This window comes from Scomber scombrus, chromosome 18, assembly GCF_963691925.1.
Source record: "Scomber scombrus chromosome 18, fScoSco1.1, whole genome shotgun sequence".
NCBI lineage: Eukaryota > Metazoa > Chordata > Actinopteri > Scombriformes > Scombridae > Scomber > Scomber scombrus.
The window spans coordinates 8,831,798-8,851,606 of NC_084987.1; the positions used below are offsets into that span (position 1 = coordinate 8,831,798).

At 38.5% G+C, this 19,809-nt stretch overlaps 3 protein-coding genes and 1 pseudogene across 4 annotated transcripts; all 4 read left to right on the forward strand.

Moving 5' to 3' along the window:
• Positions 1-4,002: 4,002 nt before the first annotated feature.
• LOC133999324 (17-beta-hydroxysteroid dehydrogenase type 1-like) lies at positions 4,003-4,944 on the forward strand (annotated as a pseudogene).
• Positions 4,945-7,070: 2,126 nt separating this feature from the next.
• Positions 7,071-10,866, forward strand: si:ch73-141c7.1 (coenzyme Q-binding protein COQ10 homolog, mitochondrial). Its single transcript, XM_062438681.1, has 5 exons — positions 7,071-7,235; positions 7,781-7,933; positions 8,314-8,506; positions 9,569-9,670; positions 10,293-10,866. The coding sequence occupies exons 1-5, from the start codon at positions 7,132-7,134 to the stop codon at positions 10,443-10,445; spliced, it is 705 nt and encodes a 234-aa protein (XP_062294665.1). The 5' UTR covers positions 7,071-7,131; the 3' UTR covers positions 10,446-10,866.
• Positions 10,867-11,384: 518 nt separating this feature from the next.
• On the forward strand, positions 11,385-12,625 carry LOC133999705 (complement C1q-like protein 2). Its single transcript, XM_062438975.1, has 3 exons — positions 11,385-11,663; positions 11,764-11,898; positions 11,977-12,625. Exons 1-3 carry the CDS (start codon positions 11,408-11,410, stop codon positions 12,261-12,263), a joined length of 678 nt encoding a protein of 225 aa, XP_062294959.1. The 5' UTR covers positions 11,385-11,407; the 3' UTR covers positions 12,264-12,625.
• A 1,080-nt stretch (positions 12,626-13,705) lies between these two features.
• LOC133999155 (uncharacterized) lies at positions 13,706-19,699 on the forward strand. 2 transcript variants are annotated; one of them, XM_062438332.1, is made up of 9 exons: positions 13,706-13,806; positions 14,899-15,064; positions 15,159-16,775; positions 16,851-16,990; positions 17,150-17,354; positions 17,435-17,539; positions 17,923-18,110; positions 18,417-18,558; positions 18,655-19,699. In XM_062438332.1, exons 1-9 carry the CDS (start codon positions 13,783-13,785, stop codon positions 19,245-19,247), a joined length of 3,180 nt encoding a protein of 1,059 aa, XP_062294316.1. In that variant the 5' UTR covers positions 13,706-13,782; the 3' UTR covers positions 19,248-19,699. The 2 variants fall into 2 exon arrangements, with proteins under 2 accessions (XP_062294316.1, XP_062294315.1); XM_062438331.1 differs by having other exon boundaries at positions 18,417-19,699.
• The last annotated feature ends 110 nt before the right edge of the window (positions 19,700-19,809 follow it).

Below are 19,809 nucleotides of genomic sequence, written 5' to 3' on the forward strand. Positions count from 1 at the left end.
TACTTTGATGAATTATTAGACGAGAAATAGCTGAAGAAAAAGATATGGATTAAATGTATCCACTGTGAGTTTAGAAGAGAGCAGGAAGGGGTCACAGACATAGCGTAACTCAACCTCATCAGATGCAGACGCATTATCATAAAATCCATCAAGTCTAGACCAAAGCAGTCAAATGGTGGTTTTACAAAGTGAAACAAAACTCCTCAGACAGGTAAAGAAGAAATAATTTGATATCAGACAGGAATGCTGCACTGACATGAATTTATTGGCATGGGAATAACACTGGACTATTATAACACACACACCAAAATATTTAATTTTCTGTCCCACAGCGTTCTCATTATCTCTCAGATTTATGGAAATCATTTTCACTGACTAAAGAATGAAAACAAGAGTTGAAGGGGGTTTTACTCGACAAAGTGATGGGTAATCTGAGCTGCATAAGACAAAGTCACATTGTCTCTGAGATGTTTAAAAAACAGTCTATTACTGTATTTCAGTGTATGATTTCATAATTGTGAAATAGGGAATTGTGTCTCACATTTTGCTTATCTTCAACAACACATTAAAAATACATAATATTATAGAGTGCCTTTGAAAAACAGACAATAGTTTTTGTTATTTTAAAGCTTCTGCATTGCTGTCAGCATACCCGCTTTACAGGGAAACGTTTTGCAGCAGATATAATCACCTTATCATGTGTAACTTGATTCCAAAGTTAAAAATATGCTTTATTTCCAAGTAAGCCCTTTCTTATTTCTCCCACATGCTGATGGTAAATGCCTACCTTGTCTTATCACATCAGCTGATCATATAAATGACAATTATGCAAGATTATCCTTTTTTGAGACTAACATGTCATCTAATCAACTTCAAGAAAAGGTCATTACACAATTTTATCTTGAGCCAGTACAGTGAATCAACTTCTCCGAGAAGATTTGCATAATTCAGTTCAACATTTCAGGTATAGCGTGACATTTCAGCTTCACCACACACCGCAACACGTCTTCAGCTGTTTCACTTCTGCTCATCACTCTCACATGGGACATCCTGTCGAGTACATCTGCTCCTGCAATGATTCTGCAGTAGTATCACAAGCCTTGCATTGTGTCTGTACCATGTTCTCACTGCATGTGTCTGCCCTGAAATAGCATAGCCCAATGTGACTAGCTGTCCTTCACAGGGTGAGCATAATGGGCTGACACCAGGGAACTGTTGTGCTTTTTTGTCCTGAAGCAGTAGCAGATACCTTGTTCGCTGTTTGCACTTCAGTCACAGTCCAGAATTACTGCTGCATCATATGTATTTCCCCCTTGAGCACGAGGCCAGCCTGCTGCCACCAACACTTTTCATTTTCTGCCAAAAATGCCACAGCTACACACATGTGTGCACGTGGGATGTCCTCGCTCTTACCCTGAACAGCTGTAAGGTCTTCAGAAGACTGTTTACTCACGGGTCTTTGGGCCAATCATGTCCAGGAGGTGTTTTAAAGGCTTTTCCAGACCACTGTGCACCTCCAATCGACCTTCTCTTGGTAATTACTGGGCCACAGGGAGACTGTAGGCCATGTGTAGCAAGAAGCTGCTCAAATTAGACAGTGGACCATAGTCTGTACAATGATGTCAGGATGGATTCAGAGAAATGTAATGGATGAAGTCCAGTTCAAACAAGTCTGTGCAATGATTTGCTTGACTCTGCACATGTGAAGCTCAATAACAATTAAAGTTAAAATTGTTTCACTAGCATTTGGTTTTTTACTAAAATTAATACAATTTGCACACATGGATGTGCTTCAGCACCTCCTCTACAAGAACAGTAACAATGCACATGTATATGGCATGCATAAGTTACACATGACCATGAACAGGGAAAGCAGGTATGAAAAATTATTTGTAATTATTTGTATGCATGTGCCATAAAACACCAAATACTGAGTGATATTTTAAGGTCAGACAGTTCAAGATTTTTAACAATGTCTGGGACTTGTGGATATTTGAAAGAGGTTCAAGGCCTGCTGTTATCTGTCCCACAGACTCTGGGACAGCAGCCAAGCTGATGCCATCTCAAAGGGAGGAACGCAACAAAATGGCAGGAAATTCCTACTTGGTTGGCTCCCATCTGTAGAAGAAATGATTTAAAATCAGGGTGCTTAAATGTTGTATAAAGACAAATAAAGAAGTTTTAACTAGACAGAAACCAATCAGGAGAATCAATGCACATGGGACTGCAACCAGATGAAATGCAAAAATGAGGTAACAAAAAAAAAGAGGGTAGAAAAGAGTGCACAGTAGAGAACTACACACTTTAATGCAAGAAATCTTAAAAGTTGAATTTTGCATATTCTACACACTATATGACATTTCCTGATAGTACTTCTATCACCTAATAATGTATTAAAACCCAGAAACATGCCAAGTCTTTCTTCATAGCTTATTATAGGAAGATGCTATGTACACCATTACTAGACTTAGCACATACAAAGAACCAGGCTCTGGTTAAAGGGAAGCAGAGGTTTGTTCCTGAGGTTTTGTCTCCACCTAGTGAAATGTCACGAAACATGAAGTAGTATGTCGTACTTTAATCAAAATTCTTTCCATTGCTAAGAACTTGCATGACGCATTACTTGTACTGAATAACAGACACTTTGGTGCTCTGGTTGAATTTCTTTTCTTTTAAAAGGGGCCAAGTTTTCCCTTAGTTTCCTTTCAACACAGCTTCATTTCATATGCAAGGCCCTTGTTTGAAATGTCTAAATCCAAATGATTGTACCCACAGACATGTTTTAAGATATAAATAAAACACTCTGTGTGTTGAAGCATTTTGAGCATGAAAGTTCATTCTTGACCTTGGGAAAAGTGTGAGTGGAAAATACTCTTGACTTAAAGGTCTGCTTACTAACTTTTTCCGAGTTTTCATTTGCTGATGAAGATGAAAAGAAAAAAAAGTAAGAATAAGTCGACGTTTGAATTGAGGTTATCTTGTCACACATTCAAATAACATTAAAGGCATTGCTGTATGGTCATACTGCTTTAATCAAAACTAACAGAGCTTTGATGGAAACAGTAAATGACGGGCCTTATAAGACTTATCTGAAATCATTTTTCTCAACACAAGCCTGGGAAAAGCATACTGATCACCAAATCAGTGATCTTATGAGAATAACATACAGATATTTTTCTCCTAGAACCCTTAAACTCAAACTCATTGTGCTTCTTGCCAACTATTTCCAGCCTTATTGTCTTGATGTGGTCAATGGAGCACTCAGAGGTCATGGTGGCTTTGTTCATGCTTTGTTGCAGGACTGATATTGCAATGTTTTGCTGCCACCTGGTGCTAATGTCACTAGTGCAATTCAAAGACAAACTGATACATTGCAACATATATAGGGTTTGTCTGGGAATTGTCCTGATTTTCAAAAGATAACTAACTGAAATAAATATGGCCATGCCACCTCACAGCAGTCACATGAAGCCTATACACACATACAGAAATACGTTTACACTATTATTGATCATTTATGTCACTAGACATTCATGGTTTTTTTCATGTCTCAATGGAGGAAAAAACAACTTTACTAGAATGAAGACATGACAAAAAAAGGGATGACTCCAGCTGGCCGATAACTGGAAAATGTTTAGGATTGACTGTCCTTGCAAATGCATCTATCTAGGTGTCTTTCTCAATTTGCTCCAGCTGCTCTCTATACAAGTTGATGAGCCAAGCTCCACGGACAAGAAGGTGGTGTTGATCGCACTATGCATCTGAGATGCTTCTTTTATTCCTTAGATGTCTTCTTAGAGAGTTTGCACTGGGTCAGGACCTGTTGATGTTAAGGACCTTTGAAGTCCACTAGACACAGTACAGTATGTGATGTTGTACTGTATACACTATGTGATACTATACTGCTACACACACCGGACATGACACTGCAAACCATCTGACTTCCTTTCCACATATATTCTACAACAGATACTATGAATGTTGTTTATTTGAGTCCAGTGTATGTGTTCCTTGCACAGGAACCCCTCTGACATATTCCAGATGGATGTGACTGATCGGCAGTCCATCCTGGATGCAAGAGGCAGGGATGTGGAGATACAAGGGACAGGGATGTGGAGAAATGAGTGGACATCCTGGGTATATCAGTGTGGTCTTCTGTTCTGATTACAATTGTAATTTGTGTGTGCTAATGGGCTTTCCTTCAGTGCATGCAGTGTGTAATCCTGGTGTGGGTTTAATGGAGTTGCTGGAGATCCAATCCTTGGACTCGATGAGGCCTATTCTAGAGGTCAACCTCATGGGTACCATTCAGAGTATTCAGGCCTTTCTGGCTCAGGATCAGAGCCGCATTCTGGTCACCAGCATCACTGGTGCGTTTCATGGTGAGACAAGCAAATGGTTGAGCAGTAACTGAATGTCAACAATGTTCTGCACGTGCAGTTTTTTGTGATGGTTTGATGGAAATCATGTACAAAAATCATGTTGAAGTTTGCTGCCTGCATGAAATTTCCAAAATAACCCACATCTTGGCACTTCACGCTCTGTCACAGGTCTCTTTTAATGAGCTGTACTGTGCCAGTAGATTTGCAATAGAAGGAGTATGTGAGAGTTTGGCTGCCTTCCTTCAACATTTCAATACCTAGTGAGCTTGGGCGTTTTCTGCATCTTGCGTCCTTAAGATTTTAAGGTTTAAAGATTGTTGAATGTTTAGTCTGTCTCTCTATTATAAATGTTAATTAAGAGGTACCATTGACTGGATGCTTTACCTTCAGTGTGAGTCTCATTGATTGTGGTCCAGTCAACACTGATGTCCTGGTCAACCTGCAGAGGGCAGAGCTTGGACTGCAGGACTGTGGCTCCATTTTCCAAAATACATTACAGGACACTGAGGACATTGTGAGGATCTGTTGTGTGTCTATAGAAGATTATAACTTAATTGGTTAATTTAATGTTTTGAATATGGTTTAGATAATTTGGGTGTTTAAAGGCTATTATTGATGCCAGTATTTTTAGACAAAGACTAATTATTTTGCATTGTGTCTGACAACATTTAACATTTCCCTTTTTTCAATTAGAAAATCCCCCAAATTATAAGAATTCTGTATTTTCTCTGAATTGTTTTTGGCATGTTAAAGATAAGAGAGCATCTGAACACTAAAATGTCCCCATGAAAACCTAAATCCATGAAACAATTCAAAGTGTATGAGGAAAGTCTAAATGCTGGTTTACAGACTATTATAATCCCTTCACTCCACTCTGAATCAGTTTCTTTGGCCAGCTATAGAATAGAATAGCTTTATTGTCATTGAACACAAGATAAAACAAAATTAGGATAGCTTTCCACTTAAGGTGAATACATTCACATAAACACAAATACATTTTACACACATCCATACAGTAAGTAAAAGGCCTGAGTTACTCTGCAATGTGCTGTATGTTGCACGGATTAAAAAGAAATAAATAAATAGAATATGTACAGTATGTGGTGAGGTGGAGTGTGTGTATGAAGTGGAGGTGGAGTGTGTATGTGGTGTGTGTGTGTGTGTGGGGGGGGGGGGGGGGGGGGGGGTTAGTCAATATGTGAGTTTAGTGTGGTAATGGCTCTGGGGAAATAACTGTAACAAAATCAATTTTAAAAATTGTTCACCAGCCACCTCACTGAGCATGAATGAGCAAGAAAAGGGGTATGTATGTGTAAGTAACATCTAATGATTTTTTAAAAAACAACCAAAATCTGTCTTTGCCTCTCTTTCTCTGTCTCTCTCTGTCTGTGTCCACAGCTGATCTGCATTGGCAAGATGAGGAGCACAACATGTCAGTATGCATCGTGCAGAATGACCATTCTTGTAGATGATGGTCTGACATGTGCCATGGACAAGTTATTCAAGAGTGATTGTAATTGACAGTTCTCTTGTAACCTAGGACATGTTAGCTTGTCTGAACTTGTCTTGAGTTTCCGGCCTATCTTTGGATTGACTGAGGTTCTTAAACCCCTCCCTGATCAGGTGCCCTAATTCCAGCCCGATCCTGTACTGGCAGTTCTGGCTCTGTTACCACACAGCCACTTAATACAGCCAAAATTATAGGTGTCGGCCTTTTCCTCTCTTCCTCTGAGCCTGTATGTGGATCTTTATATAATGTTTAATGACAGTATAGGTAAAGGCTTTTGTAAAACATATAAAAATTAAACTTAAAGTCTCCTATTATCATAATGTAAACATTTTAATTGTGTCTGTGTATTAGAATGCTGCTGCTTGTTGATATTTGTTTTAATACTCGGAAGTATTTCTCCACTTAATCTAAATGTAGTTGATGACCTTTATCCCAGGTGTAGCACCAAAGTCCAAGTTCATCTAGTGTGTGCTTGTTGTTCTCATGACTCACTAAATTACACAGTATTATTTAGACTTTGGCTTACTACTTGATCATTTATTTTTATGTGACTGTCATAAAACTTTACATGTAAACCATTTGGTATCAGTGTTTGTAGTCAATAATACAATGATATGAATATTTTAGTCTTGGGTTTCATACACCTTCTGTAATAATACATCTAAAATCTAAAACTCTTTAACATGAAAAAGTTTGAGAACCACTGGTCTAAAGTAACTCCATCTGTCTGTCTCTGAGTGTCACTATTCATCCCACAATGCTTCTATTAATGCATTTATATATAAAGAAATTGTCAAGAAAAAGTTAAAAAAAAAAATTGGTTTACAAAAAATACACATTTGTACATATATATACAATGCTTCAAAAATGTCTGCATGGTTTTTCAACCATTAAATAGACACAATCCATCAAAATGACGAGTCCTCAACTCATAAATAAAATAAATACATCATTTTAAATTCCTTCTTACTTTTTTAAAATTTATTTGGAATTTATACAGTACATCAAATTATTTTGAATAATTTATAAGTGATAAATCTAATTTTAAAACACTTATCAGCCATTCTGTTTGATTGGCCAGAGGCAGCCAATGGCCAGAGCCAATGCCTGCCTCTTATTACATCACTAGTGTCCTTATTGGGAGGGTGAAGCGACTCATCACTGAGCACAAAGCCGGTGAGCTGCAGCTGAGGTGCAAACACCGATATCTCTCTGTTCATTTTTATCCTGAATATCACCATGGCCAACAAAACGACTCCGCTTCTCTTCAGGGCGCTAGTGGAGGTGTCTGAAGCCCAGTCTTTAAAGCTTTTGGGAGGAAACCTTAAAAGAGCAAATGTCAGGTGAGTGATAATTGGACTTCACCGTTGAGGCGCCAACAGGTAGACAACATGCTGATTGAAGTCAAGTCGTACTTCTCATTAGCTCTTATAGCTGTCGTGATTTAGATGTTAAACTTAATATTTTTCAGATTGTTTGTTTGATAATAATTGATTAAGCCTTTCGAGTCATTTTTAAGAAGAACGTTTCTCGGTTTCCATCCACTAAAATCCAAATATATTCTGTTTTTTTAGCCCTTGATTATAAACATATATATCTTTGTGTTGTGAATAGTTGGTCCACAAAGAAATAGCCCACATTTGAGGACTTCATCATGGGCTTTGGGAAACAGTGATGGACTTTTTAAATCAATTTCTGACATGCAAATAAATGAATATGAATAAATCCAATGTGCAAATATTGTTAAACTTATCCAGAGTAAATGCACATAAAGCTAATTAATCAGTCAGTTGGTATGGGACCCCGCACTATGTAAACCTGGGATGTCCTTTTTATATTTCCCACACATTAATTGATTAAAGTGTTCCCATGCATTTCCTCCCCTCAGACATTTGAGCTCCTGCGGGGCCCTGGCAATGAGGAGGGCCAGCCTGCCTGTCTTCCCCACCACGCCTGTCAGCACACCCAGCCGCAGCTTCATCAACCTGGCTGCTCAGATCAGCAACCGCAGAATGGAGTACACTGAGTGCCGGACATTACGGTGAGTCACACAATATATTATCTGACATGCTGGAAACCAGTGAAATAAGAGAGAATAACCCCCCAAACCACCAAAATATAACTGAAAGTAGTTTATGTATTTGTAACAGTTAATAAAAGAAATGAGAAGATATTTTTGTTATTGTGCGGGGTAACATTAGGAGTGAATTTGAGCCACAACACTTTTGGTAAAATTACTGGAGGTTATTTATGATATAAATGGGTTTTAAATAGAAACTTAAAATGTCATACATGTAGATAGTACCATTTTAATCAAATCAGTATCAAAATGCACTTAAATCTTAACATTATAATGAGAAAATAATGTTCAGGATAAAATTCATGTAACTGTAACTTGTCTTCATGTAACTGTGTGTTCAGGTATACTCCAGAGCAGATGTACAATGTGGTGGCCAGTGTGGACCAGTACCACCACTTTGTTCCCTGGTGCAAGAAGTCTCAGGTCAAGAAGGGACGTAACGGTGACATTCAGGCAGAGCTCGTGATAGGATTTCCCCCCATTGTGGAGCGCTACACCTCTGAAGTTACTGTAATCCCAAACCACAAAGTCAGGGTAAGTCTTTGTCTCGGTACTTTCATAAAACTCAAACTCACTCACTCATATATATTTAAAAAAAAAAAAAAAAAATCGAACCCTGCTTCTTGTACTTGTTGAAAAACCTTACTACTTCTTGCCATCCTACAAACTATTGTGGCTAGGAAATTTTTAATTTGGTGAAAGAGGAGGAGAAGGCCTCTATGGAGCTGAGGAGAAACGAGCAATTGGATGAGTCTTGAAGTACCAGAGTGTAGGATTTAGTGGCATCTAGTGGCGAGGTTGCAGTTTGCAACTAACTGAATAGCCCTCCTCTCACCCTTCACTTCTAACTGTGTAAGAGAAAATATGGTGGCTGCAAAATTCATGAAAAACACTAAAGGCCTTCTCTAGAGCCAGTGCTTGGTTTGCCCATTCTAGGCTACTATAGAAACATGGACGACCTAGGTTGGCGACGGAGTGACCTGACCCACTCTGCCTCTGACTGGCTAGTACTCGTCACCTTCATTGGTTAAGGTGGTATGGTTGAGGAGTGAGATGGTTAGAGTAAAAAAATATCAGGATTGGAGCCAGTCAGACGCACAGTAGGGGCAGGTCCCAGGAAACGTATGTAGATATAAAGGGGCTCATTATAAGGTAACAAAAACAGAGGAATTCTTAGTTTCAGGTGATTATACACTAATGGCAACACAATTGTGAATAATACATTCAATTTTAGCCAATACATCACCATAAATCCTACACACTGGTCCTTTAAGATCACCACAAAGACGCATACTAGAAGCAAAATTACTATTCTTGTATGAGGAATAAATATCTTGACTCTGTGTTTCAAGTTAGAAGTTGAAACATTTGACATGTTCTCGAAACCAGCCAGCACTTTCACACTGGCTTTAGTCACTTCATGGTTCCACCACATAATCCTGTTCCACCCAAAAACGCCTTCACTCTTTGGAAATGTCACTTCTTTGTGACTTTAAACAATATTTATGGTGTAGAGTTGAGAGACTGTAGACAGACAATGAAGGGACTCTGTGTTTGGTAGTCACTGATGAATAAATACTTTCCTCTTTTAAACAGGCCTTGTGCACTGATGGATCCCTCTTCAACTATCTTGAAACAACATGGAGGTTTTCCCCTGGACACAAAGACCTACCAGACTCATGTAAAGTGGATTTCTATGTAAGTGTGTAAACTTGACTCCGACACCTATGAAGAAATTTAGTTTTTAAAGCAGCCAAATTTTAGATATGGAGAAAAAGTAGAATTATGCAATTTAAAACAGAATAATGTAAACATTCAGAGGATTTAAGGTTTATGACTAGCCCATGGGACTTGATATATGAGATTGCATCCCTAAAGAGAGACTAATTCCTAAAATCTTATCTTGTACCGCTGTGAATGGATTACCGACTGAAACGAAGTGTTGATTAAAATCTCATTATGCTCTAAATTTAGTCTTGAGTACCGTGCTGGTGTCCTTGGAGGCCTGAACTACTACTGCGACAGGGAACAGTGTTAAATAGCTGCAGACAGGAGCTTGACCTCAATGTTGGCTCAGGTTGCCTCAGGGTCAGCCAGGAAGTGGTTGGACTTAAGACAAACATTTAAATAAGGGAAGCGGAGTGATTGATTATCAATGAACACATGTACAGGAAGGAAATATACATCCTTTGTATTATTATTTTTAGGTATCTATCTTCTATGCACAGAACAACCAGAGATCTATATTCTTTAAACTCACAATTGAATTGAGTCTTAAACAGTTAGCTAACATGATTGTCCCATCCTGTGTCCGCCGTAGGTGTCATTTGAGTTCAAGTCTCTTCTGCACTCTCAGCTGGCCACCCTATTCTTTGACGAAGTGATTAAGCAAATGGTCAGTGCCTTCGAGTCACGGGCAGCGACACTTTACAGGAACCAGCAGGAGGCATCGCTGAGGAGGCACTCAAGATGAAGTCGACCCTTTTGACCTCCCATTCATCCACATCCACTTGAACTGTCAACCAAACCCTGCCAGCCTGTTACCCTTACATACTGTTAACACTTGTCCTACACAGGAGACTGGATCTTGTTTTTGCACTCACTCATATATTTTGAGTTGAAATGCACTTGGAAAATACTTAAAACTATATTTATAATCCACAAACACATTTATTAACTCTCTTGTGTGTATATAAATATGTATTTATTTTGTATATACGGTAAAATGCATAGTTTCAAATTACCATGTTGAACCCAAATGTCTTCTGTCAAAATTAGTGGGATAATTTACAAGTGACTCCTGCTCAGAGCTGAAACATCTGAAATGGTTAAAAGCTTTTTCTTGTCTAGGATTATTATGTCAGTGGAATTAAAAAGCTCTTGTATTTTTTAAACCATTATGTCAAAGCGTTATTTGTTGCACTGTTTTATTGTTTTGACAATTTTGCAATGGGCCACAGTGACTGGCCACACATCAAGACACAAACAATGACTTCCAGTGTAGTGGATTGTATTTGTAACTGCTTACTAATTAACTGTTTGGGAAAGAGTTGGGAAAATCATGTGCCTCCAGGAAGAGTTACAAAAGTTCAGTTTCAGTGACCTGACGCTACAGTCAAAACTCTAGTCCCACTCAGCTGTTCAGCTTTAATTACTATCACCTTTTTAAATTTCTTTGAATTTGCTGTATGCAGTGTCTTATCTCAGATCCATAAAGAACTTTGTAAGCTTTGCCAATAACATGATATATGACTGTCATTAATCACTTGTTGGACTTGTTGAACTGGGTTTTCCCAACTCTCAACTAAGACCTTAACAAAGAGGCAACGTTTGTTTTTCCTGAAACTGGTGTTTCCTGTTTTGCACAATGTCAGAGTATAAAAGGGGGTGAACAGAAAAACACTGCATCGAAGCAGAGATTTCAAAAACACAAGGATGAAGAGGATTGCAGTCGTTATTGTTGCGTTCAGCTGCTGTCTTTGCGAAGTACAAATCAATGAAAATAATGACAAGGTCCATCAGTGGCCAGGATCAACTTGCTGCTCTGATATGTGCTCCCTCACTTCCATAACTCAAACCCTGGGGGCAGTGGGAGAGAAAGTAACAAACATGGCAGAAAAAATAACACTCCTGGAGGCTAGGTTGCAAAACACCGAGAAGGAAGTCCTGGAGTTGCGGAGTCTGACTGGAGGTAAAATATGGCAAATGTTTTTAATGGGTTATAATGAGATGTAATTGTTCACTGATCAGTTCCGACCTCTTATGTGTCTGTGGTAATTCGATGCTCTCAGGTGCACCTCAGGTGGCCTTTTCTGCCGCTCTCAAGGAATCTGGCTCTGGAAACATTGGGCCTTTCACAACTGCTACGCCACTCCATTATAAGAAGGTCTTTGCCAATACTGGCAGTAGCTACAACCCTTCAACAGGTAATGTGATAGACAGAGAACAACATATAAGGAGAAAGCTAGAGCAAATAAATGTAATCCACTCTCCTTTTTTGACAGGCATTTTCACAGCAATGGTCAAAGGAATGTACTTCTTCCGATTCTCAATGTTCAACAACCTCAATCCTGTTGCCAACTCTGTTGTGAGCCTCATGAAAAACGGTGTGAGGCTGACGTCTGTCTGGGACACATCTGGGACTGACAGCAATGACATGGGCAGCAACGCCGTGGTCATCCCCCTGGAGGTGGGAGACAATGTATATGTGGAGCTCCTAGCAAATAGGGTAGTCTATGATGATACCATGAACTACAACACCTTCAGTGGTTTTCTGCTATTCACCATGTGATTCAAACGACATGATTTCAGGGCTGCCCTGCTCCTAATACTTTTATGATAAAATAAATATCTTACATTATTTATACCGATAATTGGGAAGAGGATTTATTCACACACAAGCCAAACTATTATATGCTGCAATTAATCAAACAAACTGAATTAAGAAATGAAAATACAATTTGTTTCAAATGAAATTTGTTTATGAAAATTTGGATGTCAAAAGAAAATTGTGCAAAATTGTGATTTAATGTAGAAATATGTCTTGTACAGTTACAATAAAAGAAGAAGCTACTATGTGTACTAAAGGTTAAATACACAGAAGCATGATATTCAAAATATTCAATAAATACAATAAAATCCACAAATACTGGTGCCTATGATTTATTTTTTTATAACTGCATTTTCTGTGTACCATGAATAGTAGGCTATATAGATATGATCTATATAGATATTAATCGACCATTGAACAAGAAATTTGGCTAAGCAAATGGTGTCCTGTGGGCCAACTTCAGCCAGGTTTGTCAGCTTAAGTACACACAAATGTAAAAGGAAAGTTACTTGTCAAATTTGAAGAAAAAACGTGATTAGGTAAGTTTAGAGGCAATTTATTGAGATAGGTCTCACTTTTCATCACCATCCGCAACATTTGCATAGTGTGCAACATCTGGACAAACTGAAAATAACAAGAGGGGTTAAGTTTGTGGATCCTGAGGTGAAGGTCTGTGTAATCATGCATGCCAATCCTTGGATTGTATTGGTTCACCAAATTTCCCTTCCTTGGACCACTTTTGGTATCCTACTTGTACTGACCACTGCATACCATGAACACCATACAAGACCTTTGGAGATGCACTAACCCAGTCCTTGGTGAAGTCACATGTATAAGAGCTCTCATAATACGTTCATGTCTAGTCATTACAACGTGGACCTTGTCAAAGTAGCTCAGATCCTCATGCTTTCCAATTTTTCCTGCATCCAACACATCTTCAAGAACTGACAATACACTTAGTGCTATTGTGTAGATAATAAATATTATTCACTTCATCTGTCAGTGGTTTTAATGTTATGGTTGATCGATATAAGTCTTATTATACATCCATGGATAAACTTATTAATACACCGTAGCAAAATAAAAATAAATACAAATAATGTAATATTGCATCAAGTTTTCAGAAGCATGTTAGAGGTAATTATGCCTCCAAAATGCACATTTTAGCAACCAAGTTGAATTGCAGGACTGAAAACAGTTTTTGGGTGAAGTAAACCTTTAAAACTATAAGTATTTTTGTGGAATTAACCTTTAAAACTAGGGTCCTAGAAATATGATCCTGAAACGGTAGCCTCTGGTTTTGGATGTGATAAAGGGGCTGTCATTCCATACAGGCATTGTGGTGAACAACCGCATTACGGGGTCCTTGTAAGCTGCAGTAGGACTACAAACATGGAGGACTACAAACATGGAGGACTACAGAGCGTTTTCTGTGCAGCAACATTTAAACCTGCATTTTTAATGGAAGTTTGGCGTTTGGATGCTTGAAACCATCATGGTCAAAGTAAGTGGGTGAAAATTAGACTTAAGGGTAGTCAGAGTTGGAGAGCTCAGTGTTAAACACGCTATTTAAAGGCGCTTTTATACTTTGTTGTGGTTAGCTGTTCCCATGTATGCGGATGTGAGAGTAGCATTAATGTTCCCAACTAAGCTTTACTTGTCACAAAATTCAAAGCCATAATATTACAATGTCTCTAAGTTCATCACAATATTCCTAATTTGTATTAGTTTATACTGATAACAGAACAGTTCATAATCATACATCAAGAACAACAAACTAAGATAATGTTCCCAATTTCTTATTATTCTGTTCAATTGGTGTGGTAATTTGTTATTAATCTCTACAAAATCTTTATAACACAAACCTAGAGCCTGATCGATATATCAGTCAGCCGATATTATCTCATCAATATTTGCCTATCACAGATATATTGGTGTGAGAATATTGTCTGATATGCACCAATATATTTATATATAGTTATATAGGCAACATTTTATGAATATTTGATGCTTTTTCTTAATTCAAGTTAAATATATGCATACATTTTTTTTTTGCAGTTGTGTTTTATTTATAGGAATTTAATTTAATTTATAATTAAATTATTAATTTCCCAGTGTAGTTTACTGCACTAAATGTCATTTTATAATTAAACTGTAAATATATAATTGTGATATATAAGTATTAAATATCCTGCCTCATTTGTCACAAGTGTTTGATAACTACATTGAAAAAAAAAGGTCTTTGAATATATTATGCATACGATTATTGGCCATTATATAGATATTGTAATTTTTTACTCCCTAATATCGTTATCAGCATCTGCTCCAAACGTCCAGTATCGGTCAGACTACACAAAACTGCCATTCTTCTGGAAGACATGAAGCATATTTCATGTTTTGTCAGCTCTGTCTCATATTTTATTTCATATAATTTGTTTATTGTATTTTTATTCTTCCCCTGCTTCATGTCATAATTGTAGAAATGCTATGTGTTTGCAGAGCTATGTCTGTATTTACTCTGTTCTGCTTATTCCAATAAATTTGTTTTTTTTAATTTCCTAGAGTTTGTAATACAAGCTACATTGCTATTTTACAGATCCACCAATCAATAGTTAAGCCCGGGGGCCACTTCGAAATACAGTGCTCAAATATCAGCGATACTTTGTTTCACTGCCTTCTGTGTCCCAAATTCAAGCCAACTACGAGCAAGAAGATCCAGAGACACATGGATAGCCATATCAGCACTGCATTGCATGTTAAAGGTAAGTCGATTGTCTCAGCTGTAGAACTCGCTGATATGTATTAATGATTTAATATTTTAAGTTACAGATGTCGCACCTCTGTCTCCTCTTGCAGATAACATCATTTGCAGGTGCAACCAGCCATGCAGACTCACGGGTCATTATCATTGCCCGTACTGTGAAAAAACAATCATACGGCGAGAGGATATGGAAATTCATGTGCGCGGATGCCAAAATAAACCTCTGTCACTCACAATGGAACCACACTTATTGTCATCCCAGGAGATTTCAAGAGTCCCTTCTTCAGAAACAACATCGGAAGTACCCCACTCTTCATCGGCAGAATCACAACTGGTACCCCTTTCGCTTTGTGCAAGATTGGCGTTGCCCCTTTCTCCATCTGTGACATCAGTAGCACCCCCTCCTTCATTTGTGAAATCAACTGTACCCGCTTCACCATGTGCAACGTCTTTATCTACAACATCAGCAGCGCCCTCTTTTCCAGCTAAAATATTGGCAGCACCCAACTCAGAACCTCACCAAAGCCTGTTTGATCTGCTGGAGGAGCCCATGGAGTGTAAAGCATCAGTAGTGCAAAAAGACCATTGTTATACACTTCCACCCCCAGTTTCTCTCCACTTCCCTGTAGCTTCACCAGTATCCAGCGATATTCCCGCAGCTTCACAACCAGAGGCCTCAAGCACAGATGCCCCTTTGCCCGAGACTTCAGTCGAGGACGCTGCATCGTATCCTGACACAACGACGCGGGCGTCTTACGGTGTCAGAAGTTTAAGGGTAGTGCGATGCCCTCGCTGCTCGCTTCGTCTTTACAAGAAAAACCTGGGTGCCCATATGAAGAGGAAGCACGGAGGGCTGAAGGACATCACTGCTGCTTCACATCTTAAAAATGTGTGTGTTGATGAGACACGTGGAATATTTGCTGTCCAAAGAGTTGCTCATGGGTTTTCTGTGCCGATACATGTACAGCGTAAAACATGGGGAAATCTGCATCAGATAAAGTGTGGGCTGGAGGAATGTCACCAGTACCAGTTGCTTGCAAAGCAGAGTGGGCTAATTTACAGTCTGTGTGAACACATTCGATCATTGGACTACTGCACCAAGATTGCATGCGAGGACTTTCTTTATCCAGAGTTTCTTGGGGAATTAGTGTCTCTGCATATTGTTGAAGAGTCCATGATGGGCACCTGCAAACTGAGGCAAGAAGCAGCAGAGAAAGACCATGTGCCTTTTTCTGTATTGGTGGATTTGGGAGGTTCCACACATCAAATTTGTCTCTCTGTTCATGAGCCCAAAATATGCAGTTTTTCCTCCTTTGGCAGAGTTATAGTTACTTATAATTTGAAAAAACAAACGTGGCACTGCCCCTGTACCAGCCCTCAAAAATCATGTCCACATAAAAACATTGGCAAATGGCACATATTCCAAACAAGGAAAGATCTCCTGCCTGCATCAACTCAAGAAACATTTCAGTCTCATGCTAATCCTGCTTCCACAGAACTGGAGAGAAGTGTGAGATACACTTACGCAGAGAAGAAAATACCTGCAACTCTTCCTGGACCTGCCACTGCTCCTAGAGTGCTGACCGATTATCCTGCATGTTTGATTCCTACTGAAGACACATGTAAACTCTGTCCAGGCCATCCCAGATTAGAAGATGGATGTCTCATCACAGACAAAGCTACAATAGTTGGCATGAACGGTGTAAATCACAGTAAGTAAAATACATCATTGATTGACCACCTACTGCTGATTTTATGTTCTGATTTGATCATTCCGCACACTGCAGACACCTCGACTTGCAATAAAAGATGCCCTGAATGCCACATGGACTACAGGTACCAGGAATGGCAAGATGGTCTTCACAACTTTAATGACCATGTCATCTTGACTCTAGAGCTTTGCCTCTATATGCGGTACAACCTACAGGTGTGTACAAAGCATGTCAGAACTCAATTAAGATAAAAATATAAGAAATACAAAAATAATTTTACTAGCTATTGGTGAATATGTGTATTTATCAAACTGCACTTTTATATTTTTCCGCAATAAAAAAAAATTACAGAATAACTTTGTTTTTCTTTATAGAATCATGTGTCAGTGTCCAGAATGATCAGCTGTTTGGAGAGTTTTCGGGGCCAAAAGTTTCCTGCGGTCAACATCATTTTCCAAGCCTATTGTCACTTTGAAGCACTGAACAACACAGAGTACAGTTACTCCTGTATAAACTGTGGCTTTTCCCCTGCTGTTGTCATGATGGACCTCCACAGAAACAGTGTCTCCAAAGTGAAGAGTAAGTAACTGAGAATAAAAATTATTGTAATTTAACCTCAATAATGGTTCCATATTTACCTGATGTGTCTGTGAATCTAGTGAGTGAATTGAAAACCCCCCCTGAAGACTTTGATGGAGAGCACAACATCATGGACTTCTGGGAATCTGTTCATCTGGAAATGATCAGCCGTGGCTTTTTTCCCAGTAAGTAAAGAGCTAAATCTTACTGAATGTTCCTGTGTATTTGTTCTGCTAAACCACGAGTTGAACATCAAAGATGACTAGATCATTAGATAGATCATCTCAAGTCAACAGTTAATTGTGATGACTTTAAAAAAAATGCTAACATGTTGTGTCAGTAGCCTTTAGAGCACACAAAGTAGACAATGTCAAAAACATGGTGAGCTTATTTTCCAAAACTTTCAGTCTATAAGGTAGCTGTTTGCATTGATTCATCTTTTTTTACAAACACTAACTATCTAATTAATTTATACGCTAGTTGTAAGCAGTCATCTCCATAGATACACATTTTCCTTGTTTTTCCTTTTTTCAGTTTTGCATTGGAAATGTTCTTAATCTTTTTTTAGACTCTTCAACAAATCCATTTGTGGTTCATCCATCTTATGAACACTGGGCTCCTTGGATTGGGAAGGAAACCCGTAAATCTGACAGCGTCCTCAACACTGAATTCAGAAAGATGCCAACATCTGAAACTGAGGGAGAACTGAGCAGTGTGACTGCTGACCGTCTTTGTGAAGATTTGCTCAAACAAAATGTAGGTAATTTATAAAATTAAGCCTTATTTATTTTGGTCCTATGTTTCTTTATACAAAGCCAGAAAAACTACAGAAATTTTTTTTTTTTTTTATATTGTAGTTTTTTGTAATCCAAATCAGTTTGTGTTGATTTGCCTTTTTTAACCATGGCATGGTTGAGCTGTTCTAACAGTAAGATGGTGAAAATGCTTACCTTCTCTCTGCATGCCTAATGTATTTCAAGAGATGCTACAATAAATGCATTGCTAAAAAGAAACAACTAATTCCTGAATTCTTGGTGGACACCTCTGTTTGATATCTCCCAGGAATCAACTCTACGAAGTCTGTGCAAAAGTTGCGGTGTTGATTCTAATGGATGTCGTGCAGATCTCATCTTTCGGCTGAGGGAGAATCTGAGGGATCATCAGACCTATGTCAAAGTGTATCAGTCTATCTGGGGTACCTCTGGTAAGTATGAATTAAATTCAACTATGAAAAACAAAAGTCTGAAAAGAAAGGTGATGAAACATGTGCAACATTTTCCTCTGTTTTTCCCCTCTACAGGTGGATGGTGTGTAGTTTCTTGCCCCCATGGCATCGTTTACAGTCTGAAATTCAACCTGCAGACAGAAAGTCCGAGAGATTTCGCCGACCTTCTGCTGTCATGGAAACATTTCCCAAACGTCTGCCTGTATGACTCTGCACATGGCTTAGCAACACACACAAATTCACGAGTTCCTGACAAGCCCCCATTTCATCCACATGAAGGAAAACCAGCTGCTCAGACAACAAAAAACTTGACTAAAGCGCTTCATCGAAAACTCAAAGTGTCCTTGCCATGGCTCAGACAAAAATTTGAGCATTCAGAAGAAAATGGACATCCGATAACTGGATCAAGCCACCGTTATGCACTTCACCAGGGTAACACAAAGGACCCACATGATGTGTTACGAAGGGTTAATCTGGTACCAGAACTCAAGGACTGTATAAATAATAAGTCGGTAAAGCGGCTGCTCACTTACATGAGAAGAAACAATTATTTCCTGAACAGCATGACTCCTTCCACACACGTATTCCTAATGAGAAACATGATCCAACACAGGAATGCTTGTTGTAACACACAGCTTCTGGAAACACAGTTAAAATTATTTCAGTAACACTAAACTTGGGACCCCATTGTCAAGTCTGATATGGTCAGACTGCCATGGATGTATAGATCAGAAAGTCCTCACTGATGCTGATCACATGAAACAACTTAATTTTGAAAGGATTAAATATATAAATCAAATATTTAGTTCATTTCTTTGAAAAGGCTAATTATCCTAAAACAGCCAGTCACTGTAATAACTTAAAATATTACTCAAACAGCAGTAAAGTGTATTCACTGGGGTGGATTTGATGTGCTTGTGAGTACTAATGTAAGCAACAGTGTATACAACATGTGTAATGCACAGTATATCAAGCTTTGATTACACAGGCAACACAGGAGGAACTCTTTATTGGCTTTGTTGATTTTATGGTAAAATATTCCACTAAAACTTAATCAAAAGTCTTGTTTTTGGTGTGTTTCAATAATGCAACTTGAAGCTTCTGTTGGTAACACTAAAGGTTCATCTTTTGATACTGGTAGAGAATCCCTACAGTGCTGCGTGAAAGTAAGACAGCCCTTAATCTTTCGCACTTTGTTTTGTTGAATATTTTGAGAGATACACTGTTGAA